Source organism: Oncorhynchus masou, chromosome 5, assembly GCF_036934945.1.
Source record: "Oncorhynchus masou masou isolate Uvic2021 chromosome 5, UVic_Omas_1.1, whole genome shotgun sequence".
Lineage (NCBI taxonomy): Eukaryota > Metazoa > Chordata > Actinopteri > Salmoniformes > Salmonidae > Oncorhynchus > Oncorhynchus masou.
In genome coordinates this window covers 85,041,240-85,069,042 of record NC_088216.1, presented here as the reverse complement: position 1 = coordinate 85,069,042, position 27,803 = coordinate 85,041,240, and the positions used below count along the sequence as shown (strand labels likewise).

The 27,803-nt window shown below is 44.0% G+C and overlaps 1 protein-coding gene across 1 annotated transcript in view; it reads left to right on the top strand.

Annotated features, from left to right (window-relative positions):
* The first annotated feature begins 3,052 nt into the window (after window positions 1-3,052).
* The window catches only part of LOC135540414 (ceramide synthase 5-like), a 44,710-nt gene continuing 19,959 nt past the window's right edge, over window positions 3,053-27,803 (top strand). Inside the window, exons 1-5 of the mRNA XM_064967036.1 lie at window positions 3,053-3,476; window positions 13,598-13,709; window positions 24,978-25,108; window positions 26,187-26,244; window positions 26,443-26,493. Coding sequence (XP_064823108.1) covers window positions 3,304-3,476; window positions 13,598-13,709; window positions 24,978-25,108; window positions 26,187-26,244; window positions 26,443-26,493 — 525 coding nt within the window. The 5' untranslated portion in view covers window positions 3,053-3,303. The remainder of the gene's footprint in view (window positions 3,477-13,597; window positions 13,710-24,977; window positions 25,109-26,186; window positions 26,245-26,442; window positions 26,494-27,803) is intronic.

Below are 27,803 nucleotides of genomic sequence, written 5' to 3'. Positions count from 1 at the left end.
GAGGAAGGCAATAAATAGGCCATAGTGGTGAAATAATTACAATTTAGCAATTAAACACTGGAGTGATGAATGTGTAAGTAGAGATACTGGGATGAAAAAGAGCAAAACAAACAAAAAACAGTATGGGTGTGAGGTAGTTGGATGGGCTATTTACAGATGGGCACAGTACATGTACAGGTGCAGTGATCTGTGAGCTGCTCTGACAGCTGGAGCTTAAAGCTAGTGAGGGAGGTAAGAGTCTCCAGCTTCAGAGAGTTTTGCAGTTCGTTACAGGTATTGGCAGCAGAGAACTGGAAGGAAAGGCGGCCAAAGAAGGAGTTGGCTTTGGGGATGACCAGTGAAATATACCTGCTGGAGGGCTTGCTACGGGTGGGTGTTTCTATGGTAACCAGTGAGCTGAGATAATGTGGGGCTTTACCTAGCAAAGACTTATAGATGACCTGGAGCAGGTGGGTTTGGCGACGAATATGTAGCGAGGGACAGCCGACTAGAGCATACAGGTCGCAGTGGTGGGTGGTATATGGGGCTTTGGTGATGAAGCGGATGGCACTATGATAGACTGCATCCAGTTTGCTGAGTAGAGTGTCGGAGGCTATTTTGTAAACTACATCGCCTAAGTTAAGGATCGGTAGGATAGTCCGTTTTACGAGGGTATGTTTGGCAGCATGAGTGAAGGATGCTTTATTTGCAATTCTATATTTAATTTTGGATTGGAGAGTTTACAGTCTAACCAGACACCTAGGTATTTGTAGTTGTCCACATATTCTAAGTCAGAACCATCCAAAGTAGTGATGCTGGGCGGGTGGGCAGGTGCGGTTGTAGCCGATGTGAAATTGCTAGCTAGTTAGCGGTGGTGCGTGCTAGTGGCGTTTCAAGCGGTGACGTCAATTGCTCTGAGACCTTGCATTAGTGGTTCCACTTGCTCTGCAAGGGCTGCGGCTTTTGTGGAGCGATGGGTAACGATATTCGAGAGTGACTGTTGACGTGTGCAGAGCGTCTCTGGTTCGCGCCCAGGTCGGGGCGAGGGGACGGACGTAACGTCTATATTGTTACACGTGCAGCAATCGGTTGAAGAGCATGCATTTAGTTTTACTTGCATTTAAGAGCAGTTGGATGCCATGGAAGGAGAGTTGTATGGCAATGAAGCTCATCTGGTGGCTAGTTAACACAGTGTCCAAAGAAGGGCCAGAAGTATACAGAATGGTGTCGTCTGCATAGAGGTGGATCAGGGAATCACCAGCAGCAAGAGCGACATAATTGATGTATACAGAGAAGAGAGTCGGCCCGAGAATTGAACCCTGTAGCACCCCCATAGAGACTGCCAGAGGTCCGGACAACAGGCCCTCCGATTTGACACACTGAACTCTGTCTGAGAAGTAGTTGGAGAACCAGGCGAGGCCGTCATTTGAGAAACCAAGGCTGTTGAGTCTGCCGATAAGAATGTGGTGATTGACAGAGTCGAAAGCCTTGGCCAGGTCAATGAATACGGCTGCACAGTATTGTCTCTTATCGATGGCGGTTATGATATCGTTTAGGATCTTGAGCGTGGCTGAGGTGCACCAATGACCAGCTCGGAAACCAGATTGCATAGCGGAAAAGTTATGGTGGGATTCGAAATGATCGGTGATCTGTTTGTTAATTTGGCGTTCGAAGACCTTAGAAAAGCAGGGTAGGATAGATATAGGTCTGTAGCAGTTTGGGTCTAGAGTGTCTCCCTCTTTGAAGAGGGGGATGACCGCAGCAGCTTTCCAATCTTTGGGAACCTCAGACGATATGAAAGAGAGGTTGAACAGGCTAGGAATAGGGGTTGCAACAATTTCGGCTGATAATTTTAGAAAGAGAAGGTCCAGATTGTCTAGCCCTGCTGATTTGTAGGGGTCCAGATTTTGCAGCTCTTTCAGTACATCAGCTATCTGGATTTCGGTGAAGGAGAAATGGGGGAGGCTTTTGCAAGTTGCTGTGGGGGGTGCAGGGCTGTTGACCAGGGTAGGGGTGGCCAGGTGGAATGCATGGCCAGCCATAGAAATATGCTTATTTAAATTCGCAATTATTGTGGATTTATCAGTGGTGACAGTGTTTCCTAGCCTCAGTGCAGTGGACAGCTGGGAGGAGGTGCTCTTATTCTTATTACGATAAGAAAGACACTAGTCTATCTGGTTGGAAAAGTAATAGTGAACGTTCCATCAGTAATATCACAGTTTATAAACCCAGAGGCACAACGTTGCTAGACCACCGGGAACGCTTGCTAAACAGACCAAGAAGACCAGGCCAGGGTTTGAAATTTGCGAAGTCAATGAGAGAAGTGAAAAAGTATTTCTTAGTTGTTAATTTTCTCGAAATCTAAAGGGAGAACCTATATTCAAGCCAGTGTCTTAAGTAGTTGAACATGTTATTACTCCAACCTCGTGAATGTGACAAATTGACACGTTTTAATTTTCGTCAAAAACAACTTTGTATTGAATAAGTGCTTTATATTTAACGGCTTGCACCACATGCGCAGTTTGGCTAGCCAACGTCGCCATCTTCATACCACAGACAGAACAATGAGAAATCTATTTCACATGACGTATAAATGTGAAGCATCAGCCTGGAGTCTCCACTCACTTCCAAATATGGTAGTGAGAGGAAGCCCAGTGCCCGGCGGTGGGAGAAGATGGAATGAGATGGATTCTGGCCTACGTTAACAATGTTGGCAATGTTAACACACGTTTCCCATGCCAATAAAGCCCATTGAATTTAATTGAATTGGATTCTGGCCGATATTCTGATAGTTTTCTCGTCGATGAAACATTTGATCTCAATACAGGTTTATCTTCCCAAAACTAGAATATGTGACGAACACAGTGGAATATGTTATGTAGACGTTTACCCTTTGCCAAAGTGTTAAAGAATTGCCTTGTTTAGAAGGAGTGCAAAGGAGAATTGAGTTCTTGCACATGCGCACTTCATAGAGTAGGCGTTCCCTGTTGCTAGAACGAGCCAATAGGATCTCGCTAGCTCATGCTTGGCTCTGCCCACCTTCTCGTTTGTTCTGCCCACATTTCTTCCCATCTTAAACCACAAGCTGTAGTCTTTTTTAGTAAAAAAAAAAAAATCTTTGTTCTTTCTGGACTGTCTTTGATGATTGCTCTGCTGTGAGGCCTTTTTAATTTCATCCATCCAACAATTCTATCACGGACAACAAAACGTTTCTAGTCTTATCCAATACCCAGTCCTCAAAGGAAGGGCGGTGGAAACGTTTCCCTCGTTTTATTTTTTCTCCAGAGGATTACATTTCTTAAATCGAAGCCACTTTTGGTGATCATGGCTGCTCTTTCAGTGTGGTTTTGGAACGAGAGGTTTTGGCTCCCACATAATGTGACTTGGGCGGATCTTGCTGACCCAGCGCCCGGGGTGGAGTATCCAAAAGCCGGGCACTTACTCTCTGCCTTACCGTTGGCTGTGGGGATCTTTGCTGTTAGAATACTATTTGAGAGGTACGCACTATTTTGCTTTTCTAAGTCATGTTACCATGACGTTTTTTCCCTCGTGTTTTCTTTTATCAACTCTTTCTTGAAGATAACACCCGCCCGGACGTATATGCACGCACGAGTCTTCGATTGAGATATATAAAAATGTCCTTGCCATCGTATTTTTTGGGGGGGGTAGTCCCATAGATTTATGATTTAATAGGATCTCTATGGTTGTCCATCCATGTCAGCCTTATGCTAGCTACGCGAACCTCTAGCTGCTTGCTACTTCGTAGGGCAGGGGTCGGCAACAGCTGGCGTCCGGGCCAAAGCCGTTCCTCAAGTGTTTTTCTTTGGTCTTCCAAAGTTTAAACTTTTTGGGTTAAAAGAAAAACAACAACTGTAAAATCACCAATATATTTTTTAATCTGTTCCCAGTATTCCCACAAATAAAAAGAGACATATGTGATCGTATCTCAATGTAATCAAGGTAGGAAAGGAGTATGTTATTTTCAAATACAACCTCCTTTTGGGCTTTCTTGTGGTCAAATTGAGTGTACAAGTTATTCTAATTATGTTCCAGCCTCTTTACCATCCGCTCGGACAAACATAGTCCCGCTGCAAAATCTAGTTGTCTACCCCTGTCCTAGTGAGAGCACTGGGGCAAGCCAACTCATACAAAGCATCTAACAATAGATATTGAAAATAAGCTCATTATCCATTGATATAATATCTATGGCCGACAGTGACAGTACAACAACTTGACGACAACTTTTGCAGGCAGTTCTCAGAGCTGGCCTATGGCCTGTATTGTCAGGGTCAGTTATTACAAAGTTATTTTCTTTAGAAAGCACACGTCCCACAATCTCCAGTCCAGGTTGCCTTTTAATTCAAACCATGCTCAGCAATCATGGCTATAGACATGGTGGGGAGTAAAACAGTTATAAACCGTTATATACTGGTTATAACAGACCCTTTGTCACTGAGAAACGGACACATCAGGGCTGCAGGATCACAAATCAGTCCATTACCAGTATGACAGACAGACAGTACGCCCATCCATACCTAAAGAGCTTATCATCATTACCAAACAGCCTCAGGCCTGGTTGGGGACCGACATACAGTATATAGCCTAGCCCAGGTCTCTACAACCCTGTTCCCGGAGAGCTACCCTCCTGTAGGTTTTTACACTCCAACCCTAATCTAGCACACCTGATTGTAATAATTTAGCTGGTTGATAAACTGAATCAGGTTTAGTGACAGGTGGTATTGGAGTGAAAACCTTCAGGAGATTAGCTCTCCAGGAAGAGGATTGCAGAACCCTGCCCTAGCCTATGTGTCATGGGTTGGGTTGGGACTCGTCACATCTATGTGGGAACTAGGAACTAGGCCTATTTGTCATGAATGAGAGAGGAGGGTTCATTTTCTGTTTAATTAGCTTCTGGTATAAACTTGCTTTGACTAGTCCTTCCTCACCTCTCAGGGGAATAAGGGTTTGTTTCTAGAAATAAGGGACCTTAGTCCTTCCTCACCTCTCAGGGGAATAAGGGACCTTAGTCCTTCCTCACCTCTCAGGGGAATAAGGGACCTTAGTCCTTCCTCACCTCTCAGGGGAATAAGGGACCTTAGTCCTTCCTCACCTCTCAGGGGAATAAGGGACCTTAGTCCTTCCTCACCTCTCAGGGGAATAAGGGACCTTAGTCCTTCCTCACCTCTCAGGGGAATAAGGGACCTTAGTCCTTCCTCACCTCTCAGGGGAATAAGGGACCTTAGTCCTTCTCAGGGGAATAAGGGACCTTAGTCCTTCCTCACCTCTCAGGGGAATAAGGGACCTGAGTCCTTCCTCACCTCTCAGGGGAATAAGGGACCTTAGTCCTTCCTCACCTCTCAGGGGAATAAGGGTTTGTTTCTAGAAATAAGGGACCTTAGTCCTTCCTCACCTCTCAGGGGAATAAGGGACCTTAGTCCTTCCTCACCTCTCAGGGGAATAAGGGACCTTAGTCCTTACTCACCTCTCAAGGGAATAAGGGACCTTAGTCCTTCCTCACCTCTCAGGGGAATAAGGGACCTTAGTCCTTACTCACCTCTCAGGGGAATAAGGGTTTGTTTCTAGAAATAAGGGACCTTAGTCCTTCCTCACCTCTCAGGGGAATAAGGGACCTTAGTCCTTCCTCACCTCTCAGGGGAATAAGGGACCTTAGTCCTTCCTCACCTCTCAGGTGAATAAGGGATTGTTACTGGAAGTTGTGAAGTAGCCAATCATCACATTCACTTGGCACATAATCACGGTCTAGAACAGAAGTTGATTGTGTTGAAAGTTCAGTTTTTGTAGGCCAGTTAATTTATAAGCCAATTCATGAACTTGAACTGTGCCAATAATGACACATGAAGTATGATTATCTCTGTTGCAACATATTTGTCTTTAACCTGTACCTTGGAAACCTTTTCTCTGTGAGGAGGATTAAGCAACAAACAAAAAAAACAGTTTCAGACTGTTTTGGCCTAAAACATGTCTTTACCTAATCCTTTTCTACTGAACTGATTTGGCTTGGCTAATACCCTCTTTTATGTAAACAGAGCATCCATCAGTTCATTCAACATCTCTTTACACTCTTTCTCATGTACGCACACCTTTAGGCTACATTCATTTTGTGGTTTATTGAACGTTTTTTCAACTGCCATACAGTCAGAGACAGCTAGCTTGCCGGACGAGCTCAGAGAGAAACCGCTAGCTTGCCGGACTAGCTCAGAGAGAGACCGCTAGCTTGCCGGACTAGCTCAGAGAGAGACCGCTAGCTTGCCGGACTAGCTCAGAGAGAGACAGGTAGCTTGCCGGACTAGCTCAAGAGAGAGACAGCTAGCTTGCCGGACTAGCTCAGAGAGAGACCGCTAGCTTGCCGGACTAGCTCAGAGAGAGACAGGTAGCTTGCCGGACTAGCTCAAGAGAGAGACAGCTAGCTTGCCGGACTAGCTCAGAGAGAGACCGCTAGCTTGCCGGACTAGCTCAGAGAAAGACAGCTAGCTTGCTGGACTGGCTCAGAGAGAGACAGCTAGTTTGCTGGACTGGCTCAGAGAGAGACAGCTAGCTTGCCGGACTAGCTCAGAGAGAGACCGCTAGCTTGGCGGACTAGCTCAGAGAGAGACAGCTAGCTTGCTGGACTAGCTCAGAGAGAGACAGCTAGTTTGCCGGACTAGCTCAGAGAGAGACCGCTAGCTTGCCGGACTAGCTCAGAGAGAGACAGCTAGCTTGCCGGACTAGCTCAGAGAGAGACAGCTAGCTTGCTGGACTAGCTCAGAGAGAGACAGCTAGCTTGCCGGACTAGCTCAGAGAGAGACAGCTAGCTTGCTGGACTAGCTCAGGTGGCTCCCACCACTGTTGCTGCTCTCAGATATTGTTGACTGTCACAGGATTTACAAACTGTTGTAGTTTCAGCACTGCCTCTGTCTCTTGGCAACAGACCTGGCTTCCAACAGGATGTATTTTCAATAGTAGTTTCTTTGGGCTTGATTGAGCTTGCCTGGTTTAATGAACCAATTAGAATAGTCCCAACACTGGAAACCCCTCCCTTCTGGCACTTCAGGCAGGCTTGACATTTTTTTATGTTTAGAATAGTACTTGAAGCCAAGTCTGCTTAGCAGCATGTAGCCATCAGTGGACCAGTTGTATTAGAAACCAGAGAGAGACAGAGACCAGTTGTGTAGGACCAGCTCAGAGGAGACCAGCTAGCTTGCTGGACTAACCATCAGGTGGACCAGTTGCTGCTCTAGTAGTAACTATGAGGAGACCAGTTACTAGTAACCATAGTAGTTTCAGCACTAGTAACCATCAGGAGACCAGTTATAGTAGTAACTATGGGAGACCAGTTATAGTAGTAACTTCCAACAGGAGACCAGTTCAATAGTAGTTTCTTGAGGAGACCTTGATTGAGCTTGCCTGGTTTAATGAGACCAGTTATAGTAGTAACCATCAGGAAACCAGTTATAGTGTAACCATCAGGAGACCAGTTATAGTAGTTTTTATAACCATCAGGAGACCAGTACTTCAGGAGACCAGTAAGCCAAGTAGGAGACCAGTTATAGTAGTAACCATCAGTGGACCAGTTGTATTAGAAACCATCAGGAGACCAGTTGTAGTAGTAACCATCAGGAGACCAGTTGTAGTAGTAACCATCAGGAGACCAGTTGTAGTAGTAACTATGAGGAGACCAGTTGTAGTAGTAACCATCAGGAGACCAGTTGTAGTAGTAACTATGAGGAGACCAGTTATAGTAGTAACTATGAGGAGACCAGTTATAGTAGTAACCATCAGGAGACCAGTTGTAGTAGTAACCCTAAAACTGTTCTCTTTCCAACTGAGATTACAGTTAGCCAGGGGTGGAAAAGTAATCAATTGTAATACTTGAGTAAAAGTAAAGACACCTTAATATAAAACTTATTAATGCTTTTATTTATTTTACTAGGCAAACCAGTTAAGAACAAATTCTTATTTTCAATGACAGCCTAGTGGGTTAACTGCCTGTTCAGGGGCAGAACAACAGATTTGTACCTTGTCAGCTCGGGGGTTTGAACTTGCAACCTTCCGGTTACTAGTCCAAAGCTCTAACCACTAGGCTACCCTGCCACCTCTATACATTAAATTCCTTATATTAAGCAAACCAGACAGCCCGATTTAACAAAATAATAAATAAAGATGGCCACACTCCAACATCATTTACAAACATCAGTATTTTTATTTAGTGAATCCACCAGATCAGAGGCAGTGGGCATCACAATGTGTTATGTTGATAGGTGCGTAAATTTGACTATTTTACTGTCCTGTCTGAGCGTTCTAAATGTAACGAGTACTTTTTAGTGTCAGTATGGGAGTAAAAAGTATATATTTTCTTTAGGAATGTAGCAGAGTAAAAGTAGTCAGAAAAATACATAGTAAACTGAAGTACAGATGTCCCAGTAACTACTTAAGTACTTGAAAGTATTTTTACCTAAGTACTTGGCCTCACAAGGAGATACAACCTGGATAAATACAGTGTACATAAACTACGCTAGGCAATATCTAGTAACGCTGTTGGGTGCCAGAATCATAGGACCGCAAACTGTGTCAGTGACAAAATGTTTGCTGTCTGACTCTTGACTCAGCGATGGAAGCTGTAGGCCTTAATTCACTGAGCGAGATAAGACATCTTAAGGAGGAGACAACTCCCACTCGGGTGAAGACTCTGTCAGTCAGAGCACATATCAACATACTGAACAGATCGAGAATCATCTCGGTATCACGTGTAATGCTCCCCGAGGCTTCAATGCACATTATACATAAGGATGTAAGCTACATTAAACTGTTGTGTCCAAATTATTGGCGTAAACTAGACACTAGGCGGTAAAGCAAACTGAGATTTGAACTTATAGCCTGGCCTATCGCATAAACACTGACAATTCAACTAGTTTACTCTCAGTGGTGTGAATACCTGATTATAAACTAGTTTACACTGATGTAAACACTGATAATAACCTAGTTTACCCTATAGTGTAAACACTGATGATAAACTAGTTCACCCTATAGTGTAAACACTGATAATAAACTACTTTACTCTAGGGTATAAACACTGCTAATAAACTAGTTTACCCTATAGTGTAAACACTGATAATAAACTACTTTACTCTATGGTATAAACACTGATAATAAACTAGTTTACCCTGTGATGTAAACACTGATTATAACCTAGTTTACCCTATAGTGTAAACACTGATAATTCAACTAGTTTACCCTGTGATGTAAACACTGATAATAACCTAGTTTACCCTATAGTGTAAACACTGATAATTCAACTAGTTTACCCTGTGATGTAAACACTGATAATAACCTAGTTTACCCTATAGTGTAAACACTGATAATTCAACTAGTTTACCCTGTGGTGTAAACACTTATAATTCAACTAGTTTACCCTGTGGTGCAACCACTGCTAATAAACTAGTTTACCCTATAGTGTAAACACTGATAATAACCTAGTTTACCCTATAGTGTAAACACTGATTATAACCTAGTTTACCCTATAGTGTAAACACTGATAATTCAACTAGTTTACCCTGTGGTGCAACCACTGCTAATAAACTAGTTTACCCTATAGTGTAAACACTGATAATAACCTAGTTTACCCTATAGTGTAAACACTGATAATAAACTAGTTTATCCTATAGTGTAAACACTGATAATAAACTAGTTTACCCTATAGTGTAAACACTGCTAATAAACTGGTTTACCCTATAGTGTAAACACTGATAATTCAACTAGTTTACCCTGTGGTGTAAACACTGATTATAACCTAGTTTACCCTATAGTGTAAACACTGATAATTCAACTAGTTTACCCTGTGGTGTAAACACTGATTATAACCTAGTTTACCCTATAGTGTAAACACTGATAATTCAACTAGTTTACCCTGTGGTGTAAACACTGATAATAAACTAGTTTACTCTAGGGTATAAACACTGATAATTCAACTAGTTTACCCTGTGGTGTAAACACTGATTATAACCTAGTTTACCCTATAGTGTAAACACTGATAATTCAACTAGTTTACCCTGTGATGTAAACACTGATAATAACCTAGTTTACCCTATAGTGTAAACACTGATAATTCAACTAGTTTACCCTATAGTGTAAACACTGATAATTCAACTAGTTTACCCTATAGTGTAAACACTGATAATTCAACTAGTTTACCCTGTGGTGTAAACACTGATAATAAACTAGTTTACTCTAGGGTATAAACACTGCTAATAAACTAGTTTACCCTATAGTGTAAACACTGATAATTCAACTAGTTTACCCTATAGTGTAAACACTGATAATTCAACTAGTTTACCCTATAGTGTAAACACTGATAATTCAACTAGTTTACCCTATAGTGTAAACACTGATAATTCAACTAGTTTACCCTGTGGTGTAAACACTGATAATTCAACTAGTTTACCCTATAGTGTAAACACTGATAATTCAACTAGTTTACCCTGTGGTGTAAACACTGATAATAAACAGTTTACTCTATGGATAAACACTGATAATAAACTAGTTTACTCATGGTATAAACACTGATAATAAACTAGTTTACCCTATAGTGTAAACACTGATAATTCAACTAGTTTACCCTATAGTGTAAACACTGATAATTCAACTAGTTTAGTTTACTGATAATTCAACTAGTTTACCCTATAGTGTAAACACTGATAATTCAACTAGTTTACCCTATTTAAACACCTAATAAACTAGTTTACCCTGTGATGTAAACACTGATAATTCAACTAGTTTACCCTGTGGTGTAAACACTGATAATTCAACTAGTTTACCCTATAATGTAAACACTGATAATAAACTAGTTTACCCTGTGATGTAAATAACGGACATTTGATAAAACAGGAACGCCCTGGTGTCTGTCCTGTTCATGTTGGTTCCTCGTTACAGAATGTTGAGATAAAAAATGTATAGTGTAGAACAGATGTGATCAGGGGATGTGTGTCAGGTTAGCATAGCGAATCGTGTCAGCTCTTTTCATTACATCTGTTGTAATTCAGTGTTTCCGTGTTTCATCTCACTGAAATAGGGCCTCGTGACTTCTGATCGACATGGTAGATACAGCTTCATACCTTATGGACTCATGTTTAACACAAGGTGAAACCGAAGTGTGTTTTCCCCTCTAGTTTTTCACCCCAATGCAGTGTGTTTGGACAATAGTCATATTTTTCATAGCTTGTGAACTGGAATGACAGGAGGAAAGAGGGGGGGAGGGGGATTTTTTTTATTATTTTTTTTCACACAAACTGGTCGGAGTCGTTTCAGAAACAAGATCAGATTAATAAGGGCTGTTTTTTTTTTCTTCTCACATTCTAATCAACCACACTACTCTGGCTGGCTGAATGACTGCCAAACCGGGCGTGTAGTGTTAGATTCCACCACAGTTCCCCTTCATTTAGCCCGATCTCAGAGCTATATGCAGTGTCGCCAACTTCCTGGTCACTGTACATTTACATATCTGGGACCAGGCTACCACCCTACAATACCACACCACTTGCTCTACTCTAGACTTCTGGCTTACCACAGTTAACCTCTGTTGTGTGTTTTCTGGCTTACCCACAGTGTGGCTAACCTTTAATGTAGACTACTGACTTATCCACACAGTAGGCTAACCAATGTTGGAATGGCTGGGTCAAAGGGGTTTGAATCTGTTAGACGAGTGTGTTTTCTGTCTGTTTTTTGATTACTATTGGTATGATTTTCAACTGTAAACAGTCCAAGCTATAATGACAAAGGACAAGCAACACAAGCAGATGGAGTGCTATTGAAAACACATTTCACCATTACTGAGTATGTCGCTTCGCTCTATGTTCTCTATGCCATGATCTCTAGGTCTATACTCGCTATGATCTCTAGGTCTATACTCTCTGTGATATCTAGGGCTATACTCTCTGATATCTAGGGTCTATACTCGCTATGATCTCTAGGTCTATACTCTCTATGATCTCTAGGTCTATACTCTCTATGATATCTAGGTCTATACTCTCTATGATCTCTAGGTCTATACTCTATGATATCTAGGTCTATACTCTATGATATCTAGGTCTATACTCTCTATGATCTCTAGGTCTATACTCTATGATCTCTAGGTCTATACTCTATGATCTCTATGATCTCTAGGTCTATACTCTATGATATCTAGGTCTATACTCTATGATATCTAGGTCTATACTCTCTATGATCTCTAGGTCTATACTTTCTATGATCTCTAGGTCTATACTCTCTATTATCTCTAGGTCTATACTCTCTATGATCTCTAGGTCTATACTCTATGATCTCTAGGTCTATACTCTCTATGATCTCTAGGTCTATACTCTCTATGATCTCTAGGTCTATACTCTCTATGATCTCTAGGTCTATACTCTATGATATCTAGGTCTATACTCTCTATGATCTCTAGGTCTATACTCTATGATCTCTAGGTCTATACTCTCTATGATATCTAGGTCTATACTCTCAATGATCTCTAGGTCTATACTCGCTATGATCTCTAAGTCTATTACTCTATATTATCTCTAGGTCTATACTCTATCTTATCTCTAGGTCTATACTCTCTATGATCTCTAGGTCTATACTCTCTACGATCTCTAGGTCTATACTCTCGATGATCTCTAGGCCTATACTCGCTATGATCTCTAGGTCTATACTTGCTATGATCTCTAGGTCTATACTCTGTGATATCTTGGTCAATACTCTCTATGATATCTAGGTCTATACTCTATGATATCTAGGTCTATACTCTCTATGATCTCTAGGTCTATACTCTCTATGATCTCTAGGTCTATACTCTCTATGATCTCTAGATCTATACTCTCTATGATCTCTAGGTCTATACTCTCTATGATCTCTAGGTCTATACTCTCTATGATCTCTAGATCTATACTCTCTATGATCTCTAGGTCTATACTCTCTATGATCTCTAGATCTATACTCTCTATGATCTCTAGATCTATACTCTCTATGATCTGAAGGACACTGAAGGAACACTAACATATTGAGTGCTAATGAAAACACACTTCACTTGGACAGTCCACTTGCCTGTACTCTATTGTATGCAGAACTCACCGATGCCGTGCCAATCTAGTTATGCATATGACGTGATATTTCATCTCTACTCTCTTCCTGGCCTCTTGTCCTGACACATAAAATGTTTTGACAGTTCTGCTTTTTTTTCTTAAATGGTTTATTAGTAACAGTATATTTCATCTCTTCCCTCTGTCTTTTGGCCGGTGTTGGACAGTTATCGAAATGGCAGATATACATAATAAAAACAAGTATATCCAACAAGTCATGTCAGCCATTGTGTGAATACATATATAAATAAATAAATAAATAATATATATATAAGTACACCGATGAGAATGGAAGCAGTGTGCACTAAATTGTGAAGAATACAAAATGATACTGAACTTTGTGTTCCGATAAGGCTTCCTTCACTGATATTCATCCATACTTATGAGTCCATCTGTAAGTGATGATGATGTGCATCGTTTATATACTAAAAACCAATAAGGTACAGATAGGCTGTGTGTTTTCTGATAGGGTTTCACTGATAGGGCTTCTACTGCTGGTTTTCCTTCAGGTTCATAGCCAGTCCATGTGCCTTCTTCCTCTTGCATATCCACGCTGCCTCAGTCCACTGGCGAGCCACACCCAACCCTGTCCTGGAGAAGGTGTTCACATCCATCACAAAGGTACACACACACACGCATACACACTACACACACACACACACACTTTACACACACGCTACACACACACACTACACACACACTACACACGCACACACACTACACACACACTACACACACATGCTACACACACGCACACACACTACACACGCACACACTACACACACACGCACACACACTACACACACACGCACACACACTACACACACGCTACACACACACACGCACACACACTACACACACACACACACACTACACACACACTACACACACACACACACTACACGCACACACACTACACACACACTACACACACATGCTACACACACGCACACACACTACACACGCACACACTACACACACACGCACACACACTACACACACACGCACACACACTACACACACACGCACACACACTACACACACACACTACACACACACGCACACACTACACACGCACACACACTACACACACGCACACACACTACACACACACGCTACACACACACACTACACACTACACACGCACACACACTACGCACACACGCACGCTACACACGCACACACTACACACACACGCACACACACACTACACACACACACGCACGCAGAATCAATGTTGTTTCAACCTAATTTCCCAATGTATTGTGACTTGGAATGTACATGGAAAATACATTTTATTTAAATCAACGTCGTTGTTTTGAGGTGGAATACCAGCCACAGTTATTATGGTAACCAAACCTTATATAAAATATATTGAAGAATTTAACTTTAAAACAACGTCAGATGTTAAATATTATAAACACTATCAGAAATAAAGCAATAGGCTGGGCAGCACCTCCTACTGGAGAGTTGATCTGTCTACAGCACCTCCTACTGGAGAGTTGATCTGTCTACAGCACCTCCTACTGGAGAGTTGATGTATCTACAGCACTTCCTACTGGAGAGTTGATCTGTCTACAGCACCTCCTACTGGAGAGTTGATCTGTCTACAGCACCTCCTACTGGAGAGTTGATCTGTCTACAGCACCTCCTACTGGAGAGTTGATCTGTCTACATTACAGCACCTCCTACTGGAGAGTTGATCTGTCTACAGCACCTCCTACTGGAGAGTTGATCTGTCTACAGCACCTCCTACTGGAGAGTTGATCTGTCTACAGCACCTCCTACTGGAGAGTTGATCTGTCTACATTACAGCACCTCCTACTGGAGAGTTGATCTCCCTACAGCACCTCCTACTGGAGAGTTGATCTGTCTACAGCACCTCCTACTGAAGAGTTGATCTGTCTACAGCACCTCCTACTGAAGAGTTGATCTATCTACATTACAGCACCTCCTACTGGAGAGTTGATCTGTCTACAGCACCTCCTACTGGAGAGTTGATCTATCAACAGCACCTCCTACTGGAGAGTTGATGTATCTACAGCTCCCCTTTAGTCTCCCATCCAGGGTTTTAACCCAGCCCAGCTGAGCTCACTGACTACCAATGTGCTGTCATGAGAATGATTGTTGAGAAATATCCTCTTAAAAAATGTTTTGATTCACTGTTGTTATCGAAGTCATTCCAAAGGGTAGGTTTAACAGAGCAAATTAAATGTGACCATACTTTATGCGCCCAGGCTGTACTTACTTCATCAGTCTCTCATTTGACAAGCATTTGATAATGCCTCGAATTTCACGGCGGCGACGGCATCCCCTTTGTGTCTGTAATGCACCGTAATGCACCCTGAAAAGAATCCATCCCCTTTGTGGCCGTAATGCACCCTGAAAAGAATCCATCCCCTTTGCGGCCCGTAATGCTTCGTTATGCCCTTCTCTCGAGTCTCGCTGTCCAATCCGAAGCATCTCTCACTCACACGGCTCTCTGTCACGTGACCGGGTCTTTCTCACAGGCTACATACAAGTGAAGACAGACACATCCAAATCCAAAGTGCATATTAAAGATGTTGGAAGAATGTTTACTTTTCCTCAGCCAATAAGGCTTAACGAACAGCAAAAGCATTAGCCTATATGTCAATCTACTATCCCCCATAGTACAAAGTTGCCCAATTCTAATCTGTGTGAGAAATAAATATTCCAAACATAGTCTGGGACAGTTGTGGAATGCGATAGATCCCAAATTAATACAAACACTAACATCAAATTTTTTTAATGCAATGTGGCTGACGCAACAGATCAGAACGTTTAGCTTAAAATGTTCTTCACATTATAAGCGCAGCAATGCGAACACATCAGTAGGCTATAAGCATGAATGTTCCATTGGCGGAAAACACCATTATCAAAAGAGAATGCAAATACAATTATACATGTAATGCTTTTATTATAAAGGTGCATTTTATGGTGAAAATGAACTTCCCCAAACATGAAACTCACCTGCTGCTTATAGATAGTACCAGATAGGATCTACACCCCTTATATATACCAGTTAGGATCTACACCCCTTATATATACCAGTTAGGATCTACACCCCTTATATATACCAGTTAGGATCTACACCCCTTATATATACCAGTTAGGATCTACACCCCTTGTAAAGTGGATTAGTGTGCTTCATTTGAAGAAGTTATTTAGCCACTTTAGTTATGATACAAACCTTATCAACATATATATATATATATATATATATATATATATATGGAGGCTTATGGGCTAGCCTACGTGAGGTGTGTGACTATGATTTAGAAAAAAAGCAACAAAATAACCATTGTTTCTTACACCTCATTCACAAGTGATCATATCATATCATTGATAGGCTAATAGTGTCAGCCCTCAGACTATTCTTGATTTAATCTTATCTTTACATATACTAAATAATATAATGTCACCGATACACTTAAATAGCGAATGGGGGACACTTTTCCCCTGGTTCATTTTCATGCCAGCCAAGTAGGGAAGATAAGCAATGTGCTTAATATTAGAAAAGTTGATGAAGAAATATAGCAGGCCTAGCCTATAGAAAGCTGATGAGATCCTCCTCTTTTTAATAGAGGCCATCACTCTGTTTTCTTGTATGATTACATAGCCTATAGAGATGTTCAGCAACATGAGCTCATGGGCTCTCATGAAGTGATTAATTAGATTTTCGATCACATTTGCATTGATGTCAGAGTGATTAGAGGGACAATAGAGTGCTGAGTACCAGGCAGTGAGCACGTTTGGTAGACTACTAATGACCATCAGTAGCATCAGAGCTTGGAGAAGCCAAATTACCGTGACTAAACGGTCACGTGGAATTTGACTGCCTTCATGACTCGACACCGCTGGCGTGTGGCGGTAATACGGTCACCATAACAACCCTAGTCTCACGCAAATATTACCCAATTATCCACGTTGAAATGACCGTAGTGTGTCCCGTGGGAAGTTAAGGAATGTGTTTACAGTGTTTGCATCCATCAAAGGTACGCAACGCTAGCTCGCACACACACACACACACACACACACACACACACACACACACACACACACACACACACACACACACACACACACACACACACACACACACACACAAAAAGGTATTATAGAAGGTGTTTAAAGTTTACATAAGAAAGGAATGCTCGCTGTCATGCACACACATTAGCTGTCAGGAAAATATCAATGCCAGTAAGCAACCATTTCTGTCTGTCTCCTTTCCTCCTCAGTCCTCACACCGGTCTTACGCAATACAATGAATGCTTCATTTGTTTCTTCTTTCTTCCTCATCCCATCATACTTTCATTTCTCTCTCTGTAACTTTCCCAGGTGGGAATTATGTAATTGTTGTAAAACTTGGGAATTTGGGGGATAATTACCAGACTTTTTCGACCCTCGATGTGCCCTCTCTCGGTTCTTACTTGTGAGCTGTGAAAATAATTTTGTCTTGAAGGACAGTATACGTCAATCAATCAATCAATCCCCTAGAAAACATTGAGACTGACTGTCAGCTTTCTCCTAATGGCCCATTCCCACGCACTTGTTCTGTTTTCCACAATACTCAATCACCTGACATTCTTCATCCGTTCCTTCCTCCTACTCTCACTCGTGATGTCATCTGAGGTCATGTCATCTGAGGTGATGTTTGGTACTGTATGTATGAGTGGGCCAGGACTGCCTGTCATCTGAGGTGATGTATAGTACTGTATGTATGAGTGGGCCAGGACTGCCTGTCATCTGAGGTGATGTTTGGTACTGTATGTATGAGTGGGCCAGGACTGCCTGTCATCTGAGGTGATGTTTGGTACTGTATGTATGAGTGGGCCAGGACTGCCTGTCATCTGAGGTGATGTATAGTACTGTATGTATGAGTGGGCCAGGACTGCCTGTCATCTGAGGTGATGTATAGTACTGTATGTATGAGTGGGCCAGGACTGCCTGTCATCTGAGGTGATGTATAGTACTGTATGTATGAGTGGGCCAGGACTGCCTGTCATCTGAGGTGATGTTTGGTACTGTATGTATGAGTGAGTGGGCCAGGGGCCAGGACTGCCTGTCATCTGAGGTGATGTATAGTACTGTATGTATGAGCGGGCCAGGACTGCCTGTCATCTGAGGTGATGTATAGTACTGTATGTATGAGTGGGCCAGGACTGCCTGTCATCTGAGGTGATGTTTGGTACTGTACTGGGCCAGGACTGCCTGTCATCTGAGGTGATGTATGGTACTGTATGTATGAGTGGGCCAGGACTGCCTGTCATCTGAGGTGATGTATGGTACTGTATGTATGAGTGGGCCAGGACTGCCTGTCATCTGAGGTGATGTTTAGTACTGTATGTATGAGTGGGCCAGGACTGCCTGTCATCTGAGGTGATGTATAGTACTGTATGTATGAGTGGGCCAGGTACTGAGTGGGCCAGGACTGCCTGTCATCATCTGAGGTGATCTGTGATTAGTACTGTATGTATGAGTGGGCCAGGACTGCCTGTCATCTGAGGTGATGTATAGTACTGTATGTATGAGTGGGCCAGGACTGCCTGTCATCTGAGGTGATGTATAGTACTGTATGTATGAGTGGGCCAGGACTGCCTGTCATCAGTACTGTATGTATGAGTGGGCCAGGACTGCCTGTCATCTGAGGTGATGTATAGTACTGTATGTATGAGTGGGCCAGGACTGCCTGTCATCTGAGGTGATGTATAGTACTGTATGTGATGAGTACTGGGCCAGGACTGCCTGTCATCTGATGGTGATGTTTGAGTGGGCCAGGACTGCCTGTACTGTATAGTATGATGTATGGGCCAGGACTGCCTGTCATCTGAGGTGATGTATAGTACTGTATGTATGAGTGGGCCAGGACTGCCTGTCATCTGAGGTGATGTTTGGTACTGTATGTATGAGTGGGCCAGGACTGCCTGTCATCTGAGGTGATGTATAGTACTGTATGTATGAGTGGGCCAGGACTGCCTGTCATCTGAGGTGATGTATAGTACTGTATGAGTGGGCCAGGACTGCCTGTCATCTGAGGTGATGTATGTACTGTGTATGAGCCAGGACTGCCTGTCATCTGAGGTGATGTTTAGTACTGTATGTATGAGTGGGCTAGGACTGCCTGTCATCTGAGGTGATGTATAGTACTGTATGTATGAGTGGGCCAGGACTGCCTGTCATCTGAGGTGATGTTTGGTACTGTATGTATGAGTGGGCCAGGACTGCCTGTCATCTGAGGTGATGTCTTAGTACTGTATGTATGAGTGGGCCAGGACTGCCTGTCATCTGAGGTGATGTTATAGTACTGTATGTATGAGTGGGCCAGGACTGCCTGTCATCTGAGGTGATGTATAGTACTGTATGTATGAGTGGGCCAGGACTGCCTGTCATCTGAGGTGATCATAGTACTGTATGAGAGTGATGTCATCTGATGGTGATGTATGTATCTGTAGGTGATATGAGTATGAGTGGGCCAGGACTGCCTGTCATCTGAGGTGATGTACTGTATGTACTGTCATCTGAGGTGATGTATAGTACTGTATGTATGAGTGGACTGCCTGTCATCTGAGGTGATGTATAGTACTGTATGTATGAGTGGGGGACTGCCTGTCCAGGACTGCCTGTCATCTGAGGTGATGTATAGTACTGTATGTATGAGTGGGCCAGGACTGCCTGTCATCTGAGGTGATGTATAGTACTGTATGTATGAGTGGGCCAGGACTGCCTGTCATCTGAGGTGATGTTTGGTACTGTATGTATGAGTGGGCCAGGACTGCCTGTCATCTGAGGTGATGTATAGTACTGTATGTATGAGTGGGCCAGGACTGCCTGTCATCTGAGGTGATGTATAGTACTGTATGTATGAGTGGGCCAGGACTGCCTGTCATCTGAGGTGATGTATAGTACTGTATGTATGAGTGGGCCAGGACTGCCTGTCATCTGAGGTGATGTATAGTACTGTATGTATGAGTGGGCCAGGACTGCCTGTCATCTGAGGTGATGTATAGTACTGTATGTATGAGTGGGCCAGGACTGCCTGTCATCTGAGGTGATGTATAGTACTGTATGTATGAGTGGGCCAGGACTGCCTGTCATCTGAGGTGATGTTTGGTACTGTATGTATGAGTGGGCCAGGACTGCCTGTCATCTGAGGTGATGTATAGTACTGTATGTATGAGTGGGCCAGGACTGCCTGTCATCTGAGGTGATGTATAGTACTGTATGTATGAGTGGGCCAGGACTGCCTGTCATCTGAGGTGATGTATAGTACTGTATGTATGAGTGGGCCAGGACTGCCTGTCATCTGAGGTGATGTTTGGTACTGTATGTATGAGTGGGCCAGGACTGCCTGTCATCTGAGGTGATGTTTGGTACTGTATGTATGAGTGGGCCAGGACTGCCTGTCATCTGAGGTGATGTTTGGTACTGTATGTCATCTGAGGTGATGTATGAGTGGGCCAGTGCCTGTCCAGGACTGCCTGTCATCTGAGGTGATGAGTACTGTATGATGTGGGCCAGGACTGCCTGTCATCTGAGGTGATGTATGTATGAGTGGGCCAGGACTGCCTGTCATCTGAGGTGATGTATAGTACTGTATGTATGAGTGGGCCAGGACTGCCTGTCATCTGAGGTGATGTTTGGTACTGTATGTATGAGTGGGCCAGGACTGCCTGTCATCTGAGGTGATGTCATCTGAGGTGATGTATAGTACTGTATGTATGAGTGGGCCAGGACTGCCTGTCATCTGAGGTGATGTATAGTACTGTATGTATGAGTGGGCCAGGACTGCCTGTCATCTGAGGTGATGTATAGTACTGTATGTATGAGTGGGCCAGGACTGCCTGTCATCTGAGGTGATGTATAGTACTGGTGATGTCATCTGAGGTGATGTTTGGTACTGTATGTATGAGTGGGCCAGGACTGCCTGTCATCTGAGGTGATGTATAGTACTGTATGTATGAGTGGGCCAGGACTGCCTGTCATCTGAGGTGATGTATAGTACTGTATGTATGAGTGGGCCAGGACTGCCTGTCATCTGAGGTGATGTATAGTACTGTATGTATGAGTGGGCCAGGACTGCCTGTCATCTGAGGTGATGTATAGTACTGTATGTATGAGAGGGCCAGGACTGCCTGTCATCTGAGGTGATGTTTGGTACTGTATGTATTAGTGGGCCAGGACTGCCTGTCATCTGAGGTGATGTATAGTACTGTATATGAGTATGAGTGGGCCAGGACTGCCTGTCATCTGAGGTGATGTTTAGTACTGTATGTATGAGTGGGCCAGGACTGCCTGTCATCTGAGGTGATGTATAGTACTGTATGTATGAGTGGGCCAGGACTGCCTGTCATCTGAGGTGATGTATAGTACTGTATGTATGAGTGGGCCAGGACTGCCTGTCATCTGAGGTGATGTATAGTACTGTATGTATGAGTGGGCCAGGACTGCCTGTCATCTGAGGTGATGTTTGGTACTGTATGTATGAGTGGGCCAGGACTGCCTGTCATCTGAGGTGATGTTTGGTACTGTATGTATGAGTGGGCCAGGACTGCCTGTCATCTGAGGTGATGTATAGTACTGTATGTATGAGTGGGCCAGGACTGCCTGTCATCTGAGGTGATGTATAGTACTGTATGTATGAGTGGGCCAGGACTGCCTGTCATCTGAGGTGATGTATAGTACTGTATGTATGAGTGGGCCAGGACTGCCTGTCATCTGAGGTGATGTTTGGTACTGTATGTATGAGTGGGCCAGGACTGCCTGTCATCTGAGGTGATGTATAGTACTGTATGTATGAGTGGGCCAGGACTGCCTGTCATCTGAGGTGATGTATAGTACTGTATGTATGAGTGGGCCAGGACTGCCTGTCATCTGAGGTGATGTTTGGTACTGTATGTATGAGTGGGCCAGGACTGCCTGTCATCTGAGGTGATGTATAGTACTGTATGTATGAGTGGGCCAGGACTGCCTGTCATCTGAGGTGATGTATAGTACTGTATGTATGAGTGGGCCAGGACTGCCTGTCATCTGAGGTGATGTATAGTACTGTATGTATGAGTGGGCCAGGACTGCCTGTCATCTGAGGTGATGTATAGTACTGTATGTATGAGTGGGCCAGGACTGCCTGTCATCTGAGGTGATGTATAGTACTGTATGTATGAGTGGGCCAGGACTGCCTGTCATCTGAGGTGATGTATAGTACTGTATGTATGAGTGGGCCAGGACTGCCTGTCATCTGAGGTGATGTATAGTACTGTATGTATGAGTGGGCCAGGACTGCCTGTCATCTGAGGTGATGTTTGTATAGTACTGTATGTATGAGTGGGCCAGGACTGCCTGTCATCTGAGGTGATGTTTGGTACTGTATGTATGAGTGGGCCAGGACTGCCTGTCATCTGAGGTGATGTATAGTACTGTATGTATGAGTGGGCCAGGACTGCCTGTCATCTGAGGTGATGTTTGGTACTGTATGTATGAGTGGGCCAGGACTACCTGTCATCTGAGGTGATGTTTAGTACTGTATGTATGAGTGGGCCAGGACTGCCTGTCATCTGAGGTGATGTTTGGTACTGTATGTATGAGTGGGCCAGGACTGCCTGTCATCTGAGGTGATGTATAGTACTGTATGTATGAGTGGGCCAGGACTGCCTGTCATCTGAGGTGATGTTTGGTACTGTATGTATGAGTGGGCCAGGACTGCCTGTCATCTGAGGTGATGTATAGTACTGTATGTATGAGTGGGCCAGGACTGCCTGTCATCTGAGGTGATGTATAGTACTGTATGTATGAGTGGGCCAGGACTGCCTGTCATCTGAGGTGATGTGTACTGTATGTATGAGTGGGCCAGGACTGCCTGTCATCTGAGGTGACTAGTACTGTATGTATGAGTGGGCCAGGACTGCCTGTCATCTGATGGTGATGTATGAGTACTGTATGTATGAGTGGGCCAGGACTGCCTGTCATCTGAGGTGATGTATAGTACTGTATGTATGAGTGGGCCAGGACTGCCTGTCATCTGAGGTGATGTATAGTACTGTATGTATGAGTGGGCCAGGACTGCCTGTCATCTGAGGTGATGTATAGTACTGTATGTATGAGTGGGCCAGGACTGCCTGTCATCTGAGGTGATGTATAGTACTGTATGTATGAGTGGGCCAGGACTGCCTGTCATCTGAGGTGATGTATAGTATCTAGTACTGTATGAGTGGGCCAGGACTGCCTGTCATCTGAGGTGATGTATAGTACTGTATGTATGAGTGGGCCAGGACTGCCTGTCATCTGAGGTGATGTATAGTACTGTATGTATGAGTGGGCCAGGACTGCCTGTCATCTGAGGTGATGTATAGTACTGTATGTATGAGTGGGCCAGGACTGCCTGTCATCTGAGGGTGATGTATGAGTGGGCCAGGACTGCCTGTACTGTATGTATGAGTGGGCCAGGACTGCCTGTCATCTGAGGTGATGTATGAGGCCAGGAGTCATCTGTATGTATGAGTGGGCCAGGACTGCCTGTCATCTGAGGTGATGTATAGTACTGTATGTATGAGTGGGCCAGGACTGCCTGTCATCTGAGGTGATGTATAGTACTGTATGTATGAGTGGGCCAGGACTGCCTGTCATCTGAGGTGATGTTTGGTACTGTATGTATGAGTGGGCCAGGACTGCCTGTCATCTGAGGTGATGTATACTGCCTGTACTGTATGTATGAGAGGGCCAGGACTGCCTGTCATCTGAGGTGATGTATAGTACTGTATGTATGAGTGGGCCAGGACTGCCTGTCATCTGAGGTGATGTATAGTACTGTATGTATGAGTGGGCAGGACTGCCTGTCCAGGACTGCCTGTCATCTGAGGTGATGTATAGTACTGTATGTATGAGTGGGCCAGGACTGCCTGTCATCTGAGGTGATGTTTGGTACTGTAAGCCATGTATGAGTGGGCCAGGACTGCCTGTCATCTGAGGTGATGTTTGGTCTGACTGCCTGTATGTCTGGTCTGCCAGGACTGATGTCATCTGAGGTGATGTCTCTAGTACTGTATGTATGAGAGGGCTCTAGGACTGCCTGTCATCTGAGGTGATGTATAGTACTGTATGTATGAGTGGGCCAGGACTCTCTCTCTGTCATCTGTCTCCCTTTCTCCCTCTGATACCTCTCTCTAGTACTGTATGTATGAGTGGGCTAGGACTGCCTGTCATCTGAGGTGATGTATAGTACTGTATGTATGAGTCCCTAACACCTCTCTCTCTGTCTCTCTCAGGACTGCCTGTCATCTGAGGTGATGTTTGGTACTGTAAGCCAGGACTACCTCTCTGTCTCTCTCTGTTCTCTCTCTAATACCCCTCTCTCTCTCTCTCTCACTCTCTTTCTCCTATATTTCCTGTCATCTTATTCTCTTCATTCATAGTCTTCTTCCTCATCTCTCTTTCATCTTCTGATCTCTGTCTCTCTGTCTCTCTCTCTAATACTCTCCTGTCTCTCTCTCTAATACCTCTCCCTGTCTCTCTCTCTCTCTCTCTCTAATACTCTCCATCTCTCTCTCTCTCTCTCTCTCTCTCTAATCTCTCTCTCTCTGCCTGTCTCTCTGTCTCTCTCTCTAATATCTCTCTGTCTCTCTCTCTCTAATACTCTCTCTCTCTGTCTCTCTCTCCCTCACCTCTCTCTCTCTCTCTGTCTCTCTCTCTCTAATACCCCTCTCTGTCTCTCTCTAATACCTCTCTCTCTCTGTCTCCCTTTCTCCCTCTCTCTCTCTGTCTCTCTCTCTCTCTAATACCCCTCTCTCTCTCTCTCTCTCTCTCTCTCTCTCTCTCTCTAATACCTCTCTCTCCCTGTCTCTCTCTCCCTAATACCTCCCTCTCTGTCTCCCGTAGTGCCCAGACTCACGACACCTGGATGGGTTATCTAAGCAGCTGGACTGGGATGTGAGGAAGATCCAGAGATGGTTCAGACACAGACGCAACCAGGACAAACCCAGCATACTCACCAAGTTCTGTGAGAGCATGTAGGTTATCGAACCCAGCATACTCACCAAGTTCTGTGAGAGCATGTAGGTTATCGAACCCAGCATACTCACCAAGTTCTGTGAGAGCATGTAGGTTATCAAACCCAGCATACTCACCAAGTTCTGTGAGAGCATGTAGGCTATTAAACCCAGACATACTCACCAAGTTCTGTGAGAGCATGTAGGTTATTAAACCCAGCATACTCACCAAGTTCTGTGAGAGCATGTAGGCTATTAAACCCAGGACAGAACATGTAGGCTATTAAACCCAGGACAGAACATGTAGGTTATTAAACCCAGGACAGAACATGTAGGCTATTAAACCCAGGACAGAACATTTAGGTTATTAAACCCAGGACAGAACATGTAGGCTATTAAACCCAGGACAGAACATGTAGGTTATTAAACCCAGGACAGAACATGTAGGTTATTAAACCCAGGACAGAACATGTAGGTTATTAAACCCAGGACAGAACATGTAGGCTATTAAACCCAGGACAGAACATGTAGGCTATTAAACCCAGGACAGAACATGTAGGCTATTAAACCCAGGACAGAACATGTAGGCTATTAAACCCAGGACAGAACATGTAGGCTATTAAACCCAGGACAGAACATGTAGGTTATTAAACCCAGGACAGAACATGTAGGCTATTAAACCCAGGACAGAACATGTAGGTTATTAAACCCAGGACAGAACATGTAGGTTATTAAACCCAGGACAGAACATGTAGGCTATTAAACCCAGGACAGAACATGTGGGCTATTAAACCCAGGACAGAACATGTAGGGTCATATCATCGACTATAACATTGAGTCAAGATCGATGGTGCTTATCGACTAATAAGTTTGCCCTTCACCTCTGTGAGATTGTGCACACATTGGTTTGTGGTGTGTGTGTGTAGTGTGATATGCTCTGATTTGTGCTCCTGTCATTAGTCCTAGCTTGGTTACATCACAGTCTGCATGGTTGATCAGGGTCTATATAGTGCATCGAAGGTGAGAGACTGACACACCCATTATTTTGCCAGACACTTTTTCTCAGGTGTCTGACCACACCTCTGTCATCTGTTTTCAGGTGGAGGCTAATATTTTATCTGTTCATGTTTACCTATGGGATCTGCTTTCTGTGGAAGGTGAGATATTCTGGTGCCTGTGTGTGTGTGTGTGTGTGTGTGTGTGTGTGTGTGTGTGTGTGTGTGTGTGTGTGTGTGTGTGTGTGTGTGTGTGTGTGTGTGTGTGTGTGTGTGTGTGTGTGTGTGTGTGTGTGTGTGTGTGTTTACATGATTGCTGTCCGCTGAATTGAGACTGATTGTGTTGGTCTTTGTTTACAGTGCCCATGGATGTGGGATACACACCACTGCTGGTACAACTACCCCTACCAGGTGACGTTATACAGCCTCTGGCCATAGCCTCTGGCCATAGTTTACTTTGTATGTTTCTATGTTATGGTTGGTCAGGGTGTGATCTGAGTGGGCATTCTATGTTGGATGTCTAGTTTGTCTATTTCTATGTCTGGCCTGATATGGTTCTCAATCAGAGGCAGGTGTTAGTCATTGTCTCTGATTGGGAACCATATTAAGGTAGCCTGGGTTTCACTGTGTGTTTGTGGGTGATTGTTTCTGTCTCTGTGTTTTGCACCAGATAAGGCTGTTTTCGGTTTTCGCACGTTTGTTATTTTGTTAGTTTAATCGCGTATAGTTTCTTTATTTAAATAAAAATGAATAACAACCACGCTGCGTTTTGGTCCGCTCCTCCTTCACCAGACGAAAGTTGTGACAGCCTCTTTGTTTGGTTGGATGTATTTTGGAATTACAAAGAGTAATTTTTTATTATTTTTTTGGCAAAGAAACTGCTAAGGGCAGCAGGTAGCCTAGTGGTTAGAGCATTGGGCTAGTCACCCGAAAGGTTGCAAGATCGAATCCCCCGAGCTGACAAGGTAAAAATGTGTCGTTCTGCCCCCTGAACAAGGCAGTTAACCCACCGTTCCCCGGTAGGCCGTCATTGAAGATAAGAATTTTGTTTTTAACTGACTTTCCTCGTTAAATAAAGGTTAAATAAAAAAGTCAACTCATGAAGGTGCGAGAAAAAATAATAGTTTGTTACACATTCAGTAATGTCTGCAGGTCCTGACCCCAGGCCTGGTATTAACATAAACCCTGTCTGTCCCCCTCCTGACCCCTACAGGTCCTGACCCCAGGTCTGGTATTAACATAAACCCTGTCTGTCCCCCTCCTGACCCCTACAGGTCCTGACCCCAGGTCTGGTATTAACATAAACCCTGTCTGTCCCCCTCCTGACCCCTACAGGTCCTGACCCCGGGTCAGGTATTAACATAAACCCTGTCTGTCCCCCTCCTGACCCCTGCAGGTCCTGACCCCAGGCCTGGTATTAACATAAACCCTGTCTGTCCCCCTCCTGACCCTGGTCAGGTATTAACATAAACCCTGTCTGTCCCCCTCCTGACCCCTACAGGTCCTGACCCCGGGTCAGGTATTAACATAAACCCTGTCTGTCCCCCTCCTGACCCCTGCAGGTCCTGACCCCAGGTCTGGTATTAACATAAACCCTGTCTGTCCCCCTCCTGACCCCTACAGGTCCTGACCCCGGGTCAGGTATTAACATAAACCCTGTCTGTCCCCCTCCTGACCCCTACAGGTCCTGACCCCAGGCCTGGTATTAACATAAACCCTGT